The sequence below is a fragment of the Aulostomus chinensis genome, chromosome 3 (assembly GCF_037954235.1).
Source record: "Aulostomus chinensis isolate RoL2024-O1b breed Wild chromosome 3, RoL_Achi_v1.0, whole genome shotgun sequence".
Taxonomy (NCBI): domain Eukaryota; kingdom Metazoa; phylum Chordata; class Actinopteri; order Syngnathiformes; family Aulostomidae; genus Aulostomus; species Aulostomus chinensis.
This window is the reverse complement of record NC_141322.1, coordinates 7,749,175-7,770,050: the sequence shown is the minus strand read 5'-3', so window position 1 is coordinate 7,770,050 and position 20,876 is coordinate 7,749,175. Positions and strand designations below refer to the sequence as shown.

General features: G+C 40.6%; 1 protein-coding gene across 2 annotated transcripts in view; it reads left to right on the top strand.

Annotated features, from left to right (window-relative positions):
* Nucleotides 1–5,194: 5,194 nt before the first annotated feature.
* Nucleotides 5,195–20,876, top strand: part of hdac11 (histone deacetylase 11) — a 34,002-nt gene continuing 18,320 nt past the window's right edge. The window contains exons 1-5 of one of the 2 annotated variants that reach the window (XM_086198440.1): nucleotides 5,195–5,437; nucleotides 8,309–8,368; nucleotides 8,456–8,604; nucleotides 9,738–9,838; nucleotides 10,842–10,958. In XM_086198440.1, the coding sequence (XP_086054566.1) occupies nucleotides 8,334–8,368; nucleotides 8,456–8,604; nucleotides 9,738–9,838; nucleotides 10,842–10,958 (402 nt within the window). In that variant the 5' untranslated portion in view covers nucleotides 5,195–5,437; nucleotides 8,309–8,333. The remainder of the gene's footprint in view (nucleotides 5,438–8,308; nucleotides 8,369–8,455; nucleotides 8,605–9,737; nucleotides 9,839–10,841; nucleotides 10,959–20,876) is intronic. The other variant, XM_086198441.1, reaches the window with a different exon arrangement.

The window sequence follows — 20,876 nt, the reverse complement described above, 5'->3', positions numbered from 1 at the left end:
TGTTTTTGTTTTATTTATTTTTTTTCAAATCCACTTCAAAACTAAACTAATTAATGCTGTTCTTGGCTGAGGACAGTCGGGGCAATAAAGACACACTGAAGTGTATTTTTTTGTGCCAGTCTCATCCCTGTGTAATCTGGTCACACTAAGTTGTAACTAAGTTCAAAATTAATTTTACTTAAGCTGTGCTTTATGCATTTCTGAAATAAAAGCTTGCACCACTGAGATAAGATAATAACATAACTCTGAGTAAAAACTAAATAGTTACAAACATGATGCTGGGCTAGGTGTAAATCATAAAATGTCACCGAACTCACAAATAGGAAAACATTTCTGCCTCACAGCATAATTTTTTCTTGAACCTAATTACTGCCAATTTGCAACACAGTAATCCAGTATAGACCTAATTTATTGATATATTTCAGTATCAATCTAGTTTACAACAATGTGCTGAGATGCCAAGTAACGCTCACATCTCTGCTGCCGGCCAGTGAGTGCAGAAATCTGTTTTTGTGGTTAAGTTAATTTTAGCCATTATCACTGATATTTGTCAGTGAAATTTCAGCACTTGAAGGAGCAGTTATCCAGATAGCTAGCTACTGGCTTTCCATTCAGTCTCATATCCGAGTCCAACAGTTATCACAGCACTGTTATGTAGCATTACTGCTACTTAGCTAGCTATCTGCTAAAAATGAAATGTCTACCGAAGTTACACACAGAATGCATTTTAAAGATAACATAAGATAACATACACCTCGACTGGACTTTCTTTTCCTCCTCCTCTTACCTTCGTTTCCTCCCTTGCGCACCTGAAGGCTTGGAACTTTTCATTTTTATGAAATACAGGTAAAATGTATATCTGCCTGTCTTGTTCTTCTTGACGAAAACATGGACTTGGGCTGTCAAGGATGTGCATCAAACGGTTCTTGCTTGCTTTCTCTCTTTTTTCTGCATTTGTTACCTCCAGTTTAGAAACACCCAACTAAAGCTTTACAATACTCAATACGCATTTGGCTGCAAACCCCCACCTGAAAATATTCAGGAAGCCACAGCTTTGTATACTGTTTTTTTAATTGAAGCAGAGATTATTAAATCATGGACCCATAACTATGACAATGGACAAATGAACCAAATGGACCTTTGAGTCCATTTGGTTCCATTCGTACATAGACTCACATACATGCAATGGTCTGCTCCTAACTGAGGTTGGGCAGATTGACCAATTTTTTAATTTTACCAACAAAAAAAAAAAATACAATTCTTTTTTTTTAAATGTTTCACTATTTCAGATATCTATCATATCTACATGGGGGCTGCTAGCGTGTTCCTTTCGCTAGCTTTGCAAATTTGGCTGAGGGCAGCCACTAGCCTCACTCTGATAGTGATTAAAGATTTAGTGACTGATCTTGTTTGCAATATCATTCATGTTAAAGCTTCCGAAAATATTTAGGGACTGTATTCAAAAGTTAACATGAGCTGAAAGGAAAAGATGTGGTGCTAATTGTTGCAAAAACAGGTTTAAAGTAGATTAATAAAACAAAGCTAAAACTGCAAACACTAAATGCATAAATGAACATAACATTAACTAGGCAGTCTATGGGCTGACTGAACTTACCTGCAATTTAGTGGATGCTGAGTTTAGATGGCTGTAGGTTTTTGTAGAGGTCATATAACCTACAGTCAACAGACCCCTGTGGCCATTGGCTTTCACAGAAGAGAAACACCTGGGCCAAGAACCCAGCAACATAGAGCACCCACCTGCTCTGGGTAGAATGCACCCATAATTCACTGCCCACCTTGGCCACAGGTTTCTCTCCCTTAAAGTGTGTCTATGGCTACCAGACTTCCATGTCCATTCCTGCTGACATGGAACCAGAGGTGTCAGTTCTCCTGGCCCATGCCCTGATACGCCACTGCTGTCGACCGTCAAGTGGAGCACCTGAGTATCAGCCCGGACGGTGTGACTAGCAGCCAAAGATCTTCACCTCAAGGTGCCCTCCAAGAAGTTGGCACCGCAGTTTGTGGGCCCCCTTCCCCATCTCCAAAGTCATCGGGCCAGCTGCCGTCCGCCTCTGTCTTCCCAGGTCCCTCCATGTACACCCCACATTCCATGTCAGCCAAGTCAAGCCTGCTAAAGATAATCACATGGTCCCAGCCACCAAACCCCCGCCGCCACTGGAAGCGGCCAATGGAGGCCTACTTCATAAAGTTAAGAGGCTGTTAGCTGTAGGCAACAGAGGCTGAGGAAAACAGTTCTTTTTAGATTTGGAGAGATACGGGCCAGAAGAAGGGCAGTGGGTCCCTCAGAGTTTCATAGAAGACGAAACCTTCATTCAAGACTTTTACAAGACCCACCCTGAAATGCCTGGGCTGTCATGTGTCGGGGGGGGGGGGGGGGGGACTGTCACACAGCGGTGAGGTCAAGTTGGGTTTTTGTCCAATCTCCATGTTTTGTCTTGTCATTTCCTGTTTCATTTTGCAAAGTAAGTCCTCTCTTTCAGGTCACTTGCCCTTTTTCATGTGTCTTGTTCTGATTGCATAGTTTTTCAACTTGTTCCCCATTACCTTGCATCTATATATTGTCTGCGTCTCCCTTTGTCTTGTGCCAGTGTGTTTTGTCTCGGTGCATTCACCCCAGCCCATTGATCACAGCCTTTGCCACAGCCTTGATTGGTGTTTTGTGTTTTCCCTCCTCCAAGTGAGAGATTTTTTGTTTCCTTACCTTTTCATAACTTAGTGCCTCCAGTTATTTACGAGTGTTTTTTATTGGTTATGCTTATTATTTCGAGTTCTTGTTTCCTCTGTAGCTAGAGTGATTTCCATTTATTGATTAACCTTTCATAGCCTATTGTATTTAATCCTCCTTTTGGTGGAGTGATTTTTATTCGTGATATTTTTCATAGCCATGCTTCCTTCTGTACAGATGAGAGGTGATCTTATAAGATAGGTTCATAGCCTATATTCTGTTCCTTGAACTTAGTCACCTTATAACCTTCAATAAAGCCTTCAAGGGCTAAAATGCATTCCTTTTTGCTATCCTTTGTGTTTAATGCTGATTCGCAAATGTGTACATGCTACCACTTCACTGTCACAGTAAACATGGTTATTATACCCACCAAACATCAACATTTCAGCATTATCCCATCCCTGTTTCTCTCAGCCCCTCCACAGGCCTTTTGTCAGGGCAAGCTCTGCAGTGACCATGAGTACTGCAGTGAGACCCTGGATGGTGAAGCTGACTGCTTCTGTTGAGCCATTTTTGCCTCTTTGTACAGATCATCAAACCCATTTAATGTAACACTTGTAACAACCATACGACAACCAGACTGAACAATGTGAGCAAAATATGGAAATATTATTTGTCCCCAATATTTGGCATTCAGGTAAATCAACCATCTAAAGTCACAACACTGCCTTTGTTTCTCAAGTTGGTTCTCAACTTGAAGACAAAGAGATCAATTACTCTGCCTTACACCTCAACCTGGCTGTGTGTCAAAGAATAGTCCCAGTAGACCCCCTTAAAATATACCTCACCCAAAGGGATTTCTACCTTTTATTTACTCAAAATAAGGGTCTTGAGCCCAAAAGATGCTTTATTTCCTCCTGCATTACTTCTATTATATTTGCTTGAGGCTAATGGTGACTCAAGTGTATTGTTTTAAAATCCAAGTCTTCTTTATCCAGCCATATTTTCATTCATCCACAAACACTAGCTAAAAAAAAGAAAAAAAATCTATAAAACTTTTATTTTGGCGCTACCATGAACAAGCACAAATAAGCAAGCTAGTTCAGCTGAATCTGCCAGCTGTTTTCTCCTGCCCCAATAGTGAATAAGTGCCAAAACCTGAAGATGACAACTGTTGGAGAGGCAAAAAACAAAACAAAAAAACAAAACAAAACACTTTATTGGTTATTGAGTACAACACACAGACTCACTAATAATGCATGATTCTGTCCTGGCTGTACTGCATCTACATCTCTCAAAACAAAATCTGAAGAACAAATGCATGTTTCCCTGTAAGAAGTTAGTAAAAGGCAGGTGTCACCATCTAGTGGTGGAAAAAATGTAAAAAAAAAAAAATCCTTGACTGAGAGCTTTATTCTGAGATCCTCATTCTGAATGGTTCAAGAATTACACTTGGTGGTTTCAGTCATATCTTCATCAGGTTGTCTTCACAAGTCATTTCCCAAGCGACTTGGACAGACTGAGGTAATCTGGCTTCTTACTGATCCAGAGCCTGAAGTGATTAAAACTTCATACCGTACTGTATACATATACTCACAAAATATGTTGAAAGGAATGGTGAAGGCAATATACTATACTCTTGTTTGTGGTAATGATGGTTATGGTTATAATGATTATGACTGAGTACAGTTTCGCTTCACTTCATTTTCCCTCCAACCACAGAAATGAAAATGTTTTGCTAAATAAACAAACCAAAATGTGGTGCATCATATTAAGCCATGCTGAGATTTTGACATAGGAAATTCTAAGAGACTGAAAACGCTATTTCAAATTATTCAACTAATTCTTTTTTTTTTTAGGGTGGCACAGTGGGGCAGTGGTTAGCACTGTCGCCTAACTGCAAGTAGGTTTTGGATTCGAGTCCCGGATCGGGGTCTATCTGTGTGGAGTTTGCATGTTCTCCCTGTACCTGTATGGGTTCTCTCCAGGTATTCCAGTTTCCTCCCACAAGAGGGGACTAGGTTAATTTAAACTGACCATAGGCGAGGCTGTGAGTGTGAATGGTTGTCTGTCTATATGTGATGGACTGGTGACCTGTCCAGGATCTACCCCGCCTCTCGCCCGAAGGCTGCTGGGATAGTTTCCAGTCCACCCCCCCCCCCCCCCCCCCGCAACCCTTAACAGAATAAGAGGTAGAAAATGGCCAGATGGATTTTTTTCTTTCTTGTACAGTGATTCTGTTGTGTCATCTTAATCAAGCGGAATAAGGCTTCACACTTCCTTTTAAAGAAAATTCATAGAGCATACCAGTGACAGACCATTATAGACTAAGAACCATGTTGCCCTTGCGTGAATTTTCATTCTTAAAAAGAGGGATATTTGTTTTCTAAAAGGAAAAAGTACCCAATAGCTGGAAGTCTGAATATTGTTTTTAACCTTATAACCCACACCCATGAACACTTTAAGAAAGATTCTCCTGAGGGTGGGGCGTTCAGAGGCTACTTCCGTCAACATGATAATATGTAATAAATACGTAATTGATAGAACTCGCTAGTCGTAACATACGTATTCATCGTGGCGATGTAGCAGAATGAAGACGGTTCTGAAACGCTGGCGAGGAAAGACGTTCCCATTCAGGGAGCTATTGACGAATTAGCCCAGCTACAGCCAGGGGGATATACACTGACGTTCTCTACTGACTGATTACTACCAGCAGCTCTTCGGTGACTTCCATTCCACATTCAGTAGCAGGTGAGTCACATCGTGCGCAACTGTCCGTCTCTGATCTGCGCTGCAAGGCTGTTTCACCATATACCATAATAGTGAACTTTATTCTAAACATTGTCTAAACCGGTTCAAAAGAGAAAGGTTAAGCATTCGGTATAGTTTAGACGCTACGTGTACCACATAAGACATTTTCCTGTGATGTTGCGTCTTTGGAAATGAATAGTTTACTGCGCATGCGCGAGACGTGACTTCCTTGATTCGTGGCCATGAGATAAATCAAGACACAGGCTAGTGTAAACTCAAATCACTGAAAACATTTGTGTAATTAAAGAAATAAAGTTATACTTTTAACCGAATCATTTGTAGGGAATTGTTGATTTATTTATTTTTTACAGTTATATACGGTGCTTTTGAGCTGTGTGTGAAACAGAGGCGCCTGTGTCGAATCAGGGGTGTCATTCAGCTCGACCACAGAGATCATACTGTTCAGTGGTCCATTTAAATGTTTTTAACCTCTACTTAGTCTAAATTTACGATTTTTCCGGGAGAATCCTCATTACATCCTCACACATGTTCACTTCTGGAGGCCACTCAACAGATAGATAGAAACTTTATGTAACAGAATTGGTGACAATAGTCTTGATTCAGTAAAATTATATCTTGTTCCCTTGCAGCAAAATTATACCCTGTTTACACATTACAATGCAATACAATCCAGAGGGTAGTGTTGTTTTCAGTTAGTGTGGGTCAGCTTTGATGATATCTCCCATTTATCTTAACACACATGCCACTCACACTTACCTAGCTACCTTATACTCTTCTCAGCTATATTTACATGTTACTTGTAGATGAAAATTTTTTGTCCTCTTACACTGAAAACTGTGAATCCATCTTCATTTTCTTATAAATCATATTGCTGTGAAAGATTGTGTAGGTACTCAACTAATACTATGTGGTCTGGCATTGTGCAGGAAAAAAATAATTACTGTATAACACTAGAATCCTTAAAACACCACCCACTCTTCTCTCTCATATAAAACTATGATCACATGAACATTCAAATATTTTTTCATTTTACACGTGGACACACATTTTCACTCTGCACTGAAGGCATCTTGCTAGAATTCTCATTAATTTGGCAAGTGAATGTAATCTGTATTTTAATTTTAACTCCCAGTTTTTCTCATGTACATATATTTCTGTGTGATTACCAGATGGTAAAGTAGCAGATGGTAATAGTGATTATAATTATAATAGTAATAAAGGTAAGAACAAGATGAAAAAAAGAAAGGAAAAACAATAAGAGGAAGAAGAACAAAGAATTATAGAGTGGCAAGAGAAGATCTGAGAGTTTTGAAAAAAGATACAGTGGATTAACTATACTTAGCTGAAGCTAAATTAAATGACATGAAATGAAAACGAATTAAACGGAACGGATGGGGTTATCTTTTGGTTTGGTTAAAATACTTGCAGTATCATTCTGAATAACCTGTTATTAAAATTCCTTACACGATGTTCAATGTCAAAAGTTTTTTATGATGTAAAGTCATCTTAGTATACAGTTTTTCTATTTGACAAAAGTAAGTGGAACCAATTGAGCACAGCACCCAAAACCCATTTCTGGAGTCAACTGATTTAAACTATAGACACCACTGGACACTGATTCATTTGAACAGCAGGCAATGGAAAACTTCATCATTCAAATGTCACACCAGTCATGCATTTTGATCACTTAGCTGTTCAGTGACAAACCCATTTCTAGTTCTGGCCCTGCTGATCCAGGCAAGAATTATAGCTCTATCTATCGAGACAAAATGCAGCTCAAAGTTGATTTTGAGGCCAGTTCTGTTGTGGCGTTGTAGAAGGACTGTGAATATACTGGTAATGAAGTAAACTATGGCCGCTGAGGGACATCGGTAAGAATGCACGAAATCTTCTTGATGTTCCTTTCTTCTTTTACTTATTCCACTTGGTAGTGTATAGTACACGTACAAAGCGTGTGTGTGAGGTTCTAAAAAAAACAAAAACAAAAACAATAATTAACACAAATGCACTCATACATGACCAATACAATGTGACCGTAAATACTCAGACTGGTAATTAGCAGTTAGCAAGCATAGTTAGCATAAATACCCGCATCAGAACGAACATATAACATCATGAGGAGATAACATAAGGAGCAAGATAACACAACATTATTGTCCATCGTCGTCTACTGCTTATTCCGTACTAGTAAGGGTCACGGGGGGGCTGGAGCCCATCCCAGAATCCACGGGCGAGAGGCAGGGTACACCTTGGACAGGTCGCCAGTCCATCGCAGGGCCAAAACACATAGACGAACAACCATTCACACTCACATTCATACCTACCGTCAATTTAGAGAATCCAGCCTAGTCCCCAAATTGCATGTCTTTGGACAGTGGGAGGAAGCCGGAGTACCTGGAGAGAACCCACGCAGGCACGGGGAGAACATGCAAACTCCACACAGAAAGATCCCGCGCCCAAGCCGGGACTTGAATCCGGAACCTTCTTGCTGTGAGGCCACAGTGCTAACCACTGCACCACCGTGCAGCCCAACAGAACATTATACTTAATAGTATATGAACGCACACTTACCTCACCACAGAAACAATAATAATGCTCCGAATAAAAACTCTCTTCCTCTCATTAGTTAATGGACGCTTCTTTGGCCGCCCAGTGAGACTTTGTTGCTGCATTTTAATCCTGACAGCAGAGGGCGTAGTTCTGCCACTAATCTGCTGAACTGCTCTGCTCCGGCCCTCCTTCAGCACACCTGTCCAGACCAATATACTTGTGACACTGACATATATAGTCTGAAGGTCTGCCAGCAGGTGAATTTCTCTGTCACTTTATATTGTTTACTTTTCTCCACAGATGAAAGTCGTGATGCCTGAAAAACATGTCTTACAAAGAAGACGATGAAGGGAAAAAGAGGTGAGGAGCACAAACAAACATTATCGTTACAATAGTGTTTATAAAGCTGTCAGGGTAAACACTTACTTTTTGGCTCTGTTCTTTCAGCTGTCACCGCACTGATTTGTATGCTAGCATCCAGCATACATGTTTACCCATTGTGTATCATCCAGATTACAACATCACCTTCATGGGCCTTGAAAAGCTCCATCCTTTTGATGCAGGGAAATGGGGGAAAGTCATTCACTTTTTGAAAGGTAAGGGTGAAATAGTGAGGACATCTCCCCTAGCTGATGTACTGTATATGGAATATCTCTGTTAGATCAAAGAAGTAAAGAGATATATGGAACAAACGAGTGGGAGGGGGGGACACATTGCAGGGATAAACCATTCTCAATTTTTTAGGGCCTGTACTGATTCTGATTTTTTTCCATCACCCTTAGCCGATGGCCAATTATGGCTGAATAATTCTCGATCACTTGGTAACGTCTTTTATACTTTTCTCGGGTGTTCTGTTTCCCCGCTTGAAGCCTTGCATGTTTATCGTCCCTTACTTTTAGTTTAAGCAAAAACCACTGATAAAGCAACAGGCATAACGCTGTCTCCATGTCGTCCATTGTTGTTGTTGTGTCGCACACAAATTACGCCAGGGAACTCTCGGCCAGTGAGTCCACCCACACTGTACCCAGTGCTAGCAGAAACGCACCCATACCAAACCGTACCGACCTGACCCAACCCGACACAAGCCGAAGTGAGCCAGTGGAAACACGCCCTTACTGGTTAACTGGAATGACTTCACACACAGTCAGTGTCAAATTGTTCAACAGATGTTTTTTGCTTGCAAACCTTTTGTACACCCCTGAAAGAATTCACATTACTTTTTGAACTTAAGATTTCCGCATAGGCTCAAACACTGAGCCTATAATGATGGAGGAAATAGATCCATTGTTTGAGTTGTATCGATCTGATGGGTGGGCATTATTAAAAACCAGGGACTGCCATCTACAAATGGAGACAGCAGGGGCAACAGTCCTGGGTACCTGAGCTGGCCAAAGATGATCTACAGGGTTCCTCAAACATACAGCATTGATGCTGTCTTAGGTGCTACTGTTGTTATTGATGTGGCTGCTGCTGGCAGCGAGCAGGGAGCTGAGGAGCAAAGATGGTGCACTCAGTTGCAGGTTATTTAGACTGGACTAAGAGGTGGAGCTGGATTAGGTAAAGCCTTGTATGTGCTTTGTCGTGAGCAGCCTGTCACTTCTCTGGCAAAAGAAAATATTCTCATGAATACGACACAATAACATAGCAAAAGTTCAGATCAAAACTGCCAATTTTCTTGATTTATTTCTTATGCCTATTTGACTCTAATTACACAATTCCTGTCTTTCAGAGGAGAAGTTCATCACTGATGGAAACATTGTACAAGCCTGTGAAGCTTCTGAAGAGGATCTACTGGTTGTTCACACCAAACGCTACATCAACAGATTAAAGGTAAAATATGTGGAAATTAAGATATTGTCTCATACTCCCCACTTCAAATCAGTAGGGGACAGTTGTTGGAGTCACATAGGGTGTAATTTGAATTATTTTAAAATCTCCTGAGGAATCCAAGTACAGCATTTTAGGTGGGGATGAGTTCACACTTGGCAATACAGTGAATCCTGAGTGATTTGTTCACAAGCTCTCTGATCTGACCGACTGCTCTAAGCATGTAATTTCACACTTGGCTTTAAAATGTGTCTCCCCATGCATTTCCTGAGACCACTGTAATCTTTATGAAAGGCATATACCAATCTATCACTCAAATCATGTGGAAATGAAACACAATGTCCATGTCCCTGTGATTTTTTTTTTTTTGTGGATTGTGTCAAGCAATTTATTTAGAACACTGATATTATACATTCTATTTAAGGAAATACCTTCTTTCAGAAAGAAAGAAGTGGATATAGAGACAGGTCGCATGCTGGGCTCACCATTCTAATAGCTTTAAATATTGTCTTGTATTTCTGTGGCAGATGAGTCAAAGAGTAAGTTTTGGCATGTTCATCTCCTTTCATGTGACTCCAACAACTCTTTTATCACAATATTATGACAATCAATTGTAAACAATCTTGTTAATGACCCCACTTGGACTACCCTTAAGTCTCTCAGAACTGAAGAAGAGAAGCACAATGTCTTTGTTTACAGTTACTAAAATATTGACCCTCCTTTGATTGATCTTCCAACATTGTAAATCATTGCATTCCTGTCTTTATGAAGAAGCTGAGCCTCAAAGCAAAATCATCTAGGATAATTATATCTTTCTTCAGTTAGCTTTGTGCATTCAAATCCAAACCCGTGCTCACACAAAGAAAAAGATGTTTTTCTTTGTTAACTAGCTATGAGGCTCTCTGTGCTCTTCAACTGAGATCTGTCTCGATTTGTTTTTCTTATCCATGATAGTCAAGGCACAGGAAAGCTCTACATTGCTTAATTGTGTTCTTTTTATCCTCAGTGGTCTCTAGTGGTGGCAACAATTACAGAAATTCCACCTCTCCTCTTTCTGCCTAATTTCCTGGTACAGCGGAAAGTGTTGAGGCCTTTGCGGACTCAGACAGGAGGAACAATTATGGTAGGAATCTGATAACCTAGTTTATCCTATGTTTTTTTAGTCAATGCTATTCATACGTCTCGTCCATCTTCCTACTATCAGCTTTCATTTGTCAGATTATGATCATTAGTCGAGTAATACCTTCAGCAGAGATCTGTTAGACTCCTTTCAAACTGAGATACAGCCAGTGTACAGTACATTGTCCAACTCTGCTTTGTGATCTACCTCTTGAGGTGGGCTGTACTTGGATTGTGCAGTAAAGTCAAGACAATTTATTTGCGCCAAATCACAACAAAAGTTATCTAATGACACTTTACAAGTGGAGTAGGTCTAGTACCACACTCCTTCACTGAATTTACACCCAACAATTCTCCATGAGCAAGCACATCCTGCAACAGTGGCGACTAAAACCTTCCTTTTAACAGGCAGGAACGTCGAGCAGATCCAGGCTCACTGGGGATGACCTTTTTCTTTGACCGGTTTGGGGGAAATAGAGCAGGAGAGCAGGGCAGAGACAAAGACAGATAATGGAGAAAGACAGATATACAGAAGGAAAGAGCGGGGCAGAGATAAAGAGGGAGATAAATGGAAAGAGACTAATGGACAGACGGGGATGTGAGCTGGTGGTGTTACGGGTGGCAGCTTGAGCCTCTTCAGGTCTGTAGCCTCCTCCAGCAGCACCCAGGATCTGGGATGTGTGGAACCCGAAGGCTCTGGAGAAAAGATGAGTTAGTTACACTTATGAGTAGCTTTATGTATAACACATACAGGAGAACAGAAAGAGGAAAGCGAGGAGGAGAGAGAAGCCCAATGCATCATGGGAGATCCCACGGCAGTCGAAGCCTATAGCAGCATATCAAAGGGCTAGCCTGAGCAGCCCTAACTATCAGCTTTATCAAAAAGGAAGGTCTTAAGTCTCCTCTTAAACTGGAGAGGGGGTCTGCATCCCTGACCGAAACTGGGAGGCGGTTCCACAGGAGGGGAGCCTGATAGCTGAAGGCTCTGGCTCCCATTCTACATTTAGAAACTGGAGGAACCACAAGTAACCCTGCATCCTGGGAGCGAAGGGTTCTACTTGGATAATATTGGACTATGAGCTCTGTCAAATTTGAAGGTGCCTGATTGTTGAGGACTTTTTATGTTTTAATTTTAAATTCTTTTCTGAATTTGACAGGGAGCCAATATAGAGAAGCGAGTATAAGGGAGACACAGTCTCTTCTACCAGTTCTAATCATCACAAGGGCAGCAGCATTTTGGACCAGCTGGAGAGTCTTTAGGGACTTAATGGTGCGGCCTGATAGGAGGGAATTGCAGTAATCCAGCCTGAAAGTGACACAAGCATGGACTAGTTTTTCTGCATCCTTTTGAGACAGGATGCATCTGATCTTGGCATTGTTACATAAATGAATGAAATCAGTCCTAGAGATTAGCTTAATGTGGGAGTTAAAGGACAGTTCCTGATCAAAGACAACTCCTAGGTTCCTTACAGTAGTGCTGGGGGCCAGGGTGATGCCATCCAGGGTACCTGTCTCATGAGATAAGGTGTTTTGGGCCCAGCACAATAACTTCAGTTTTGTCTGAATTTGATAAAAGGAAATTATGGGTCATCCATATTTTTATTTCCTTTAGACGGGCCTCCAGTTTAGTCAGCTGATTTGTTTCATGTGGGTGCATTGATAAGTACAGCTGCTTGTGGTGTGCATAACAGTGAAAATTAAACAAGTGTTTCCTTATAATGTGACTTAGAGAAAGCAGGTAAAGGTTGAAGAGGACTGGTCCAAGCACAGACCCTTGTGGAACACCGTAACTGACTGTAGTGGTTTCAGAGGAATTGTGGTTAGCGAGTACAAACTGAGATCGACCTAGTAAATATGACCTAAAACAATTTAGTGCAGTTCCTTTAATGCCAATGACATGTTCTAGTCTCTGTAATAGTACAGGATGGTCAGTGATATCAAAAACTGCACTAAACTCTCATAAGACCAGCGCATAGACGAGTCCCTCATCTGATGCTAGTAGGAACTCAATGGTCACACACACAGTGAAAGCCCACAGTGTCTCAATATATGACATGGACACACTGCTTGCTGATCGAGCTCCTCACACGGAGCCATAATATCCTTTAGATAGACCACCCACAAATGTAAGATATTCAATATTATATGGCCCCAGGTTTGTAAGATGGTAGAGACCCCCCCCCCCCCATTACTCATGGCTTTGTTCAAACACTATAAAAACAGACAAAAAGCAGTTTAGTACAGTAACTGAAACAGAAAGACTTCTTAAATAGTGTATTTGTGTAGTTCAGTGTATCGTGTATTTATTTGTGATTAGGACTCCAGGTTGGATGTGTGCTCCTTCCCTTGCAACAGGGGTTGTTACAATCTTATAAAGGGTTGATTATTTGGAGCCAAGGCTTTTATCCCTAACTGCTCCTCTACTGGTTAAAGGATTAGCATATATTCTTATTCTGACTGTGGAAACTGGTATAATTCCAGACCTTTGGAAAACAGCCCAGGCTCCATCATTGCACAAAGGGGGCAGAATGAGCTTGATAATTATAGACCAATTTACCAACTTGCTGGTAATATTGGGAATATTTAGGTTTACTGCCTGGCCCTCTGATGGCCAGGCAGTAAAAGGCTTCTGAGTCCAAAAAATTCATTCAAAAACCTGAAGAACCCCTTACATGTACCACCCAGACTCAGCCTAGACCTGTTCAGTATTTTAAAACTAAAACCAAAGCAAAACTGCAAAGTGAAGGACCCAGACCCATCCAGGACCTTTTTATTATATACTATGCCAGACCTGAACCATTGTCAGACCTTTACTACCTAATTTGATGTTCTCCCCTCTGCCGGCCATGACACCAGTAATCCATCCTCCACCATCTTGGTTTTTAAAGTATCTCATCTTTCTGATAGGAACAGAATAGCTAAACCCCTCTGTGAAGTGTTTCACTTCAGAAGTCCACTTTCTGTCATGGTGACGGATTACAAACGTAACTCGTTTACAATCAGTTGTCTGTCTGACACCACGAAGTATAACCTAGGTTGTTTGGCCTTTTGAAAGATAAATACCATTCCCACTCCTGACTGTTTACATTAGCACTGCTAAATTGCTTTCAGCACCCAGTTTTTCCTCTGCACTCTCATCCTCCCTGTGACCTGAACATTCACGCACAACCAATTCATCACAAAACACACACACACACACACACATACACAGCAGCAGCTGCAGGACAGTTTAGCATGATCAGCCCTTATTTTGATCCAAGCCACTTGTTTTTTGGTCCACTTGATGTTACACATAATGTCAATCAGACCCGGGGCTGTACTCGAAACGAGCCTTGTAGTCATGAGATCTCCGGTCAGATCTCAGGTTTTTGGATCCAAGGGAACCTGTAGTTTAGAGCCCTGCTTGGTCAAACAACCCATTACATTGCTGACTATCGTCTCCCTTATAATTTATGCCAAATTGAGCTCTCAGGTCTACCAACCATCCTTTATCAGAGCTGGGCTGCATCAGAATCAGACCCAACCCAGGTCTGTTTTAGCCTTATAATTGTGGACCCTGTGGAACGTTGGAATCACTTCTGGGCTAACTTCCTTGGTACCTTGTATGTCTTTTTAGTTATAGACAGTGATGGGAATAACGACGTTACTTTTGTCAGTAACGGGTAATCTCACTAATTACTTTCTCTATCGTTACAACGCTGTTACCTTTACCAACACGCCGTTACTGAAGCTACTCATTGAAGCTGTCATCCGACTCGGCTCATGCAGACACCGGAGCCGCAAATGCAAAGGGTTTTTTCTCCTTAGGTGAGGGAGGGAGGGGAGGGGCGAGATAACCGCCAAAGTAATGATGATTGGCTAAGAGAGAGTAAGATTTCATGTTAAGACAACCAGAGACATCAGGTGGGCGGGTGTTTACACACAAACCCAGCACGTACCAGCACACACACACACACACACACACTATAAGACATGGCCAGTTCGGAGTCGCGGGGAAAGACAGCATTTTCAAGATGGAAACGTAGGCACTACTTTAACTTCATGGAGGTTAAAGGTAAAAATGTACATGTTGAGTGTACGTTATGTTGTCCCAGAGCGAGAGCAAAGAGGCTGACAACGTCCAATGTCAGCAACTCCAATTTATTGAAGAAAAACTCGACGGCCCACGCTTCGACTAAACTAGTGGCCAGAAATACAGTTGATACCGCTCATGGTTATAGCAAGCAGGTGCTGTTAACGTGAGCCCCGCTAATAAAGAAGGACAGGAGCCACGCCATCCAAAGCTGGATTTTAATAATAATAATAATAATAATAATAATAATAATAATAATCCAAATTCTTTGACATTTTTAAACTTAATAGAAAAAGAGTAATGCATTAGTTACTTTCCCTAGTAACTAGTTACTTTCAAAGTGGAGTAACTCAGTTACTAAGTCAGTTACTTTTTGGGAGAAGTAACTAGTAACTATAATTAAGTACTTTTTCAAAGTAACATGCCCAACACTGGTTATAGTTTAATTGCTCACTGCATTAGGTGCCTGTGGAGGACCAAAACTGCCATAATTAAAAATAAATAAATAAAAGTGAAAGTAAAAACAAAACTGAAAAAAGCATCCAAAAACTTTAATACAAAAAATAAATATAAATGGAAATAAAAACAAAAATAAAAAATATCATATCGCGACATATTTTTTTTCCCTTTCCCAGCCATGATATGTGTGTTTCTAGGTGTCATGTCAGCCGTCCTTGTTTAGTCAGAGATACCGTGTTTTCCTTCCTATAGCTGTTAAGTTGTTCGACAGTCGCTGTTCAGTGTTTGTGTGTTTAGTCTCCTATTCATAAACACTTGTTTCCGATTGGACATTCGCTCCGTCAGAAGCACTTGTTTTTTGTCATGGCGGGCGGTGTTTACGTACCTTTATCATTATATTAATATATTGACGTTCAACAAGGTATTCTTTATAGAGGTAGCTAATTAAGATTAGTTGTGTATAATTCAATTTATATTAAGTGGAATACAAAAGACTATGGAGTTCATTTGTTTATTGTTGTTTTTTGTTGTTTGTTTGTTTTGTTGTTTTTGTTTTTATTTGTTTATTTGTTTTATTTCAGAACTGATTGAGAACAAGAGCATTTTAATAAAACACACTGCAAGAAGAGCAACCAGTTTTCCCTCCTTCCTGTGTCCTTACCGGCACCCATCGTGGATGCTGAATCAACCCTAAAGAACTTGCCCCTCGTCCCATAGCTCCTCCTTTATACAAAGACAAAGTCGCAGGTGATCGGTAAAGTCTCCGGATCAGTTCAGAGCAACAGAATGAAAACCCTGGAAAATGCTCCGGTGGATGTTTATTCTTCAAGATCGCTGATTCGCTCATGTAGCTGTCAATCAAAAAAGGATTCCGCCTCAGACAGCATATCCAATCATCATCAGACCCCCAGAGACGCTGGCGCTGCGGGGATGAATGAGAAGGAAGTTGCGCCCGTTACCTGTGATAAGTAGCTGATTCTGAACAAAAGATTAAGGCTTTCTTGGGCATATTTATACAATGAAATGTACACACAGCAGTACATGTTTCACCACTTCTGTTTTTTTTTTGAGGGGGGGGGTGACATTTTAGGGGAATCTGAGCTTCCCTTTCAGTCTTAAGAGCAATCGCCACTGAGACACGTAGCTTTGATTGCCGTGTCATTCAGAAGTGTTGAGGGGCAATATGCCATTGAAGTTACTGTTACACTTGTACAATGATGACAACATTCATCCAGGTGCCAGTGATTTTTATTGAACAGCAAACACTGTAAAATAGAAAATATAAATAGTCTTTCTTGAGTATCGGGTTTCTGTGTTGCTATTTGGATGGTCTTGCGCTTTATGACTGAGCTCGCTTACTATTATGCCAACATTACAGCGCTGAATAATACAGTAAACAACAATACAACTACCACCGTCTTACAGTTAACAAATAATACAACTATTACTGTTCTACAGTTAAATCAACACATAACACACAACATTTGCAGTTCACAACAATAATCTCCATACTTACAGCTGCTCCTATAATTTGTCTACTCCCATATTTATAACTGAGCACTGTATTTATCTGGGTAATAACTCGTGTAAACTAAACATACTGTTTGTTGCATTCACCCATTTACATAAGATATGAGTACTTAAACTGCTCATATTCATTGTCCCACAAATTAGTCACATTAGTTGAACACAATATTTAGATACAACATGTTGAAAATTTTTTAGTGGCTGCTTCATGTCTACAACCCTCTGAACTTATTTACTCACATGACACGATAAAAGTAAATGGTACAGCTGCTATCATTGCAGCGCGGCGCTCGGTCAACCGTTACGGCGGACACGACATGCTGTTTTAGCAGCTGAGGCTAGCGGTAGTTACGGCCTTATTTGTGGACGTTAACTACATTGTAAACATATAAATATGGCACCACAACTCAAAAGTAAATTAATATGACTATCTGAGGCGCTTGAGCACTTTGCTCACCTCTAAAATAGAACATATAAACAGTCTTTCGTGAGTATCAGCTTTCTGTGCTGCTACGTGGACTGTATAGCGCTTTAAGACTGAGCTCGCTTCCTGTTAGGCCAGGATTACAACGCTAATCAGCCTCGTTACCAAAGCCGACGCTGACACCTCCTGATGCAAATGGGTATTGTTGCACAATTACTTCAGGTAAAACAGGTGAGTATTTTACCGGTGATACAACGCATACATAACCTACATTAATGACAAAAATAATGGTGGGGGACCAAGTTAAGCACAATAACCAATAAAGAAATAATTCTGGACATAATTTGAACTAATAAAATATCCTGGGTGCCACATAACCACATGATTCATTGTAAAATTATACAAATTCGACACTGTCATGCAAACTCAACTGATACCATGCTCTGTCATTCTACGGGGGAGTGTGCTCTCGCTGGGCTATTTCGTGGAGTAAGTAAGTAAGTCTCCACGGCTTGCATGGACAGCTCCAGCGAAGGACGACCTACTTGTCCACTGTCACCACACCTTGCGACATGTTTAGGTACTTGACAACTTCACAAAAGTTCAGGCGTTAATTTGAGCCGGATCCTGTCGGAACAAGATCCGGCACCTCTGAAGTTTGGTCTCCCTGTGTTCCGGTATTTATTTGGGCAGATCCGGAACCTCGGTAATTATTTGGGCAGATCCGGTACCTCTTGTATTAAAAGAAAATATGAAAAAGGATTAAAATGTTTAAAATACAACAATAATGTGCATAGATAAATTTACAGACCAAATCCTTAGAATTTCATGTTGTTTATTAAGATTAAACGTCATTTGAAAGAGTCGGAGATCTGTTGATGCACTGATGCCAACAAACCATGCCCCTGACACAAACAAATAACCTTTCGAAATTCGCCGCCTCTGAGGACCAAGCAGAGAGGAAACTAACAAACACAATAGGGTCTTAGCATGAAGTACCTTCAGGCTCGCGCCCTAATAAACAGGTACTATTTCAACGCCAACATGTCCAAAACACAAAATTTGCAGTTTTTCTAAAAGAAGGAAGAGTCGCATGACGCTTAAAACGAGTCAGAAAAGCCTCCACATACGGCGACGAGGGCAGCTGCAGCGGTCATGTTGACGATCAAAATCGGCTGCAGCTGGAGGCTAGCGCCGCCACAGATAGCCTGGTTCAACTCCAGCTAGCCAAGCCGGGTTTAACGTGATGTGGGGTGTCTTGGACAGCTAAATGGTGACAGACAGACAGACAGATTACTTTATTAATCCCTTTTGGATGTTCCGCCAGGGAAATTGCAATCTCCTACACATTCACAGCACTGTTCCCATAAAGGTAAAAAGAATAGACATAAATAAAACGTATAGAAAATAGAAAACAAAACAAAGACTCTCTCTCTCTCTCTCTCTCTCTATATATATACATATATGTGCATGTGCCTGTGTGTACCTGAATGTAATTTTGTATATGTGCATAGTAACAGGAATAATAATAATAATTAGAATATTAATTATTATTATTATAACAATAATAATAATGATGATGATATAATATGATATAATGGATGCTATATATATATATATTCTCTTTTATTGCACATGAGTGTCCGGTTGTTATCGGGGCAGGTTATTGGTGCTCAGCCCTCTCCTATAGTCCCTCCCCCCCTCCAGTGAGGAGTTTAACAGTTTGATGGCACTGGGGATGAAGGAGTTCTTCAGTCTGTTGGTCCTGCACTTGGGGAGGAGCAGCCTCTGGCTGAACAGGCTTCTCTGGCTGGTGGTGACAGTGTGCAGAGGGTGGCTGACATTGTCCAGGATGTCCAGCAGTTTGTCCAGAGTTCTCTTCTCTGCTACTGTTGCCAGAGGGTCCAGCTTCATCCCAACCACTGAGCTGGCCAGCCTGATCAGCTTCTCCAGCCTGGAGAGGTCTGCCTTCATCACACTCCCCCCCCCCAGCACACCACAGCGTAGGACAGGACACTGAAGACCACAGACTGATAGAACATCCACAGGAGCCTTCTGCAGATGTTGAAGGCTCTCAGCCTCCTCAGGAAGTACATCCTGCTCTGAGTCTTCTTGTACAGCTGCCTTGTGAGCATACTGTCTAATAATAGGCCACCGTGCCAATCTTTAAATACCGTAATAATAATAATGGAAGATTTGTGTGATTTATTGTGAGCTCTTTTTTGTTTGTTTTACAAGTTATACCTGTTGAGAAACGAATTGCTGACTGTAGACTCTAAAGTCCCACCTGTGGTGATGTGGGCATTCACCTGTGCTGCGCAGAGGAGGCTAAATAACTGTGAATTATCGTCATAACATTGATACTATGGATATTATTTGAAATGGAGGCTTGTAAGTCCCACATCATGGCAAGTGGGCATTTGTATGTTGTTTTCTGTATACGTTCCGGGACCTGTCCATCTCGTCACCGCTGGGGTGTCATATGTACTTTGCGTTCCGGTACCTTATGATTTACAAATTAAGCACTGCACAAGTTCCTGTAAACTACAGGGTCGACCTTCGAGTCTCTTTTTTCATTTGTGAAAATTAACTGCTCCAACAGTGCTTCCACCCGGAACACCAGGTAATCCAGGGAAGCATTATCAGCAATATCTGATAACTAACGGAGATCCCTCGAGCCATATTTACCACCATTGAGAGTCGTGTGGTGACTTCCTCTTGCTGTGGCTGTTGGCAGCCATACCTAGTCAATTTCTGCACTCACATGTTGATCAACCAGTCAGCAAACAGTTCAACCCAAGACACACTTAGGACCGCCCCCTCATTTGAATAACATTCCCTTCTGCATTTCATGCTGACATTTACGGAAGAGTATTAGGGCCTCTAAAGAAAAACAATAATAATTCAGAGAAAAAGTCAGAATTCTGACTTTAATCTCAGAATTCTGACTTTTTTCTCAGAATTATTATTTTTTCTTTAGTGGCCCTTATACTCTTCTGTAGTCATTGTCTGCAGCATGAAATAAATAAATATGAGAGCAGAGTGCTTTTATTTATTAATGGATATTTAATTCTATTTATATATTTATTTTTGTATTCATTTCTACATTTATTTTTGTATTTATTTTTAATATTTGAATCTTGTTTTTTATTTTTGTTTTTATTTTTACTTTTATTTATTTATGTATATATTTTATTTTTGTTTTTATTTATGTATATATTTATTTTGTATTTAATTTTTTGAATGTTTTTTTCATTTTTGTTTTTATTTTCACTTTTATTTATTCATTTATTTTTAATTTTGGCAGTTTTGTCCCATGCCTATTTAGCTGTTGAAAACAATTTTGAAATGAGACAAGCTTATAGAACACAATAAAAGCATTTTTCCTTAAGTATTGTCCCATATGTTGGTGTCCATGTTTATTTGTTCATGTGTGCACT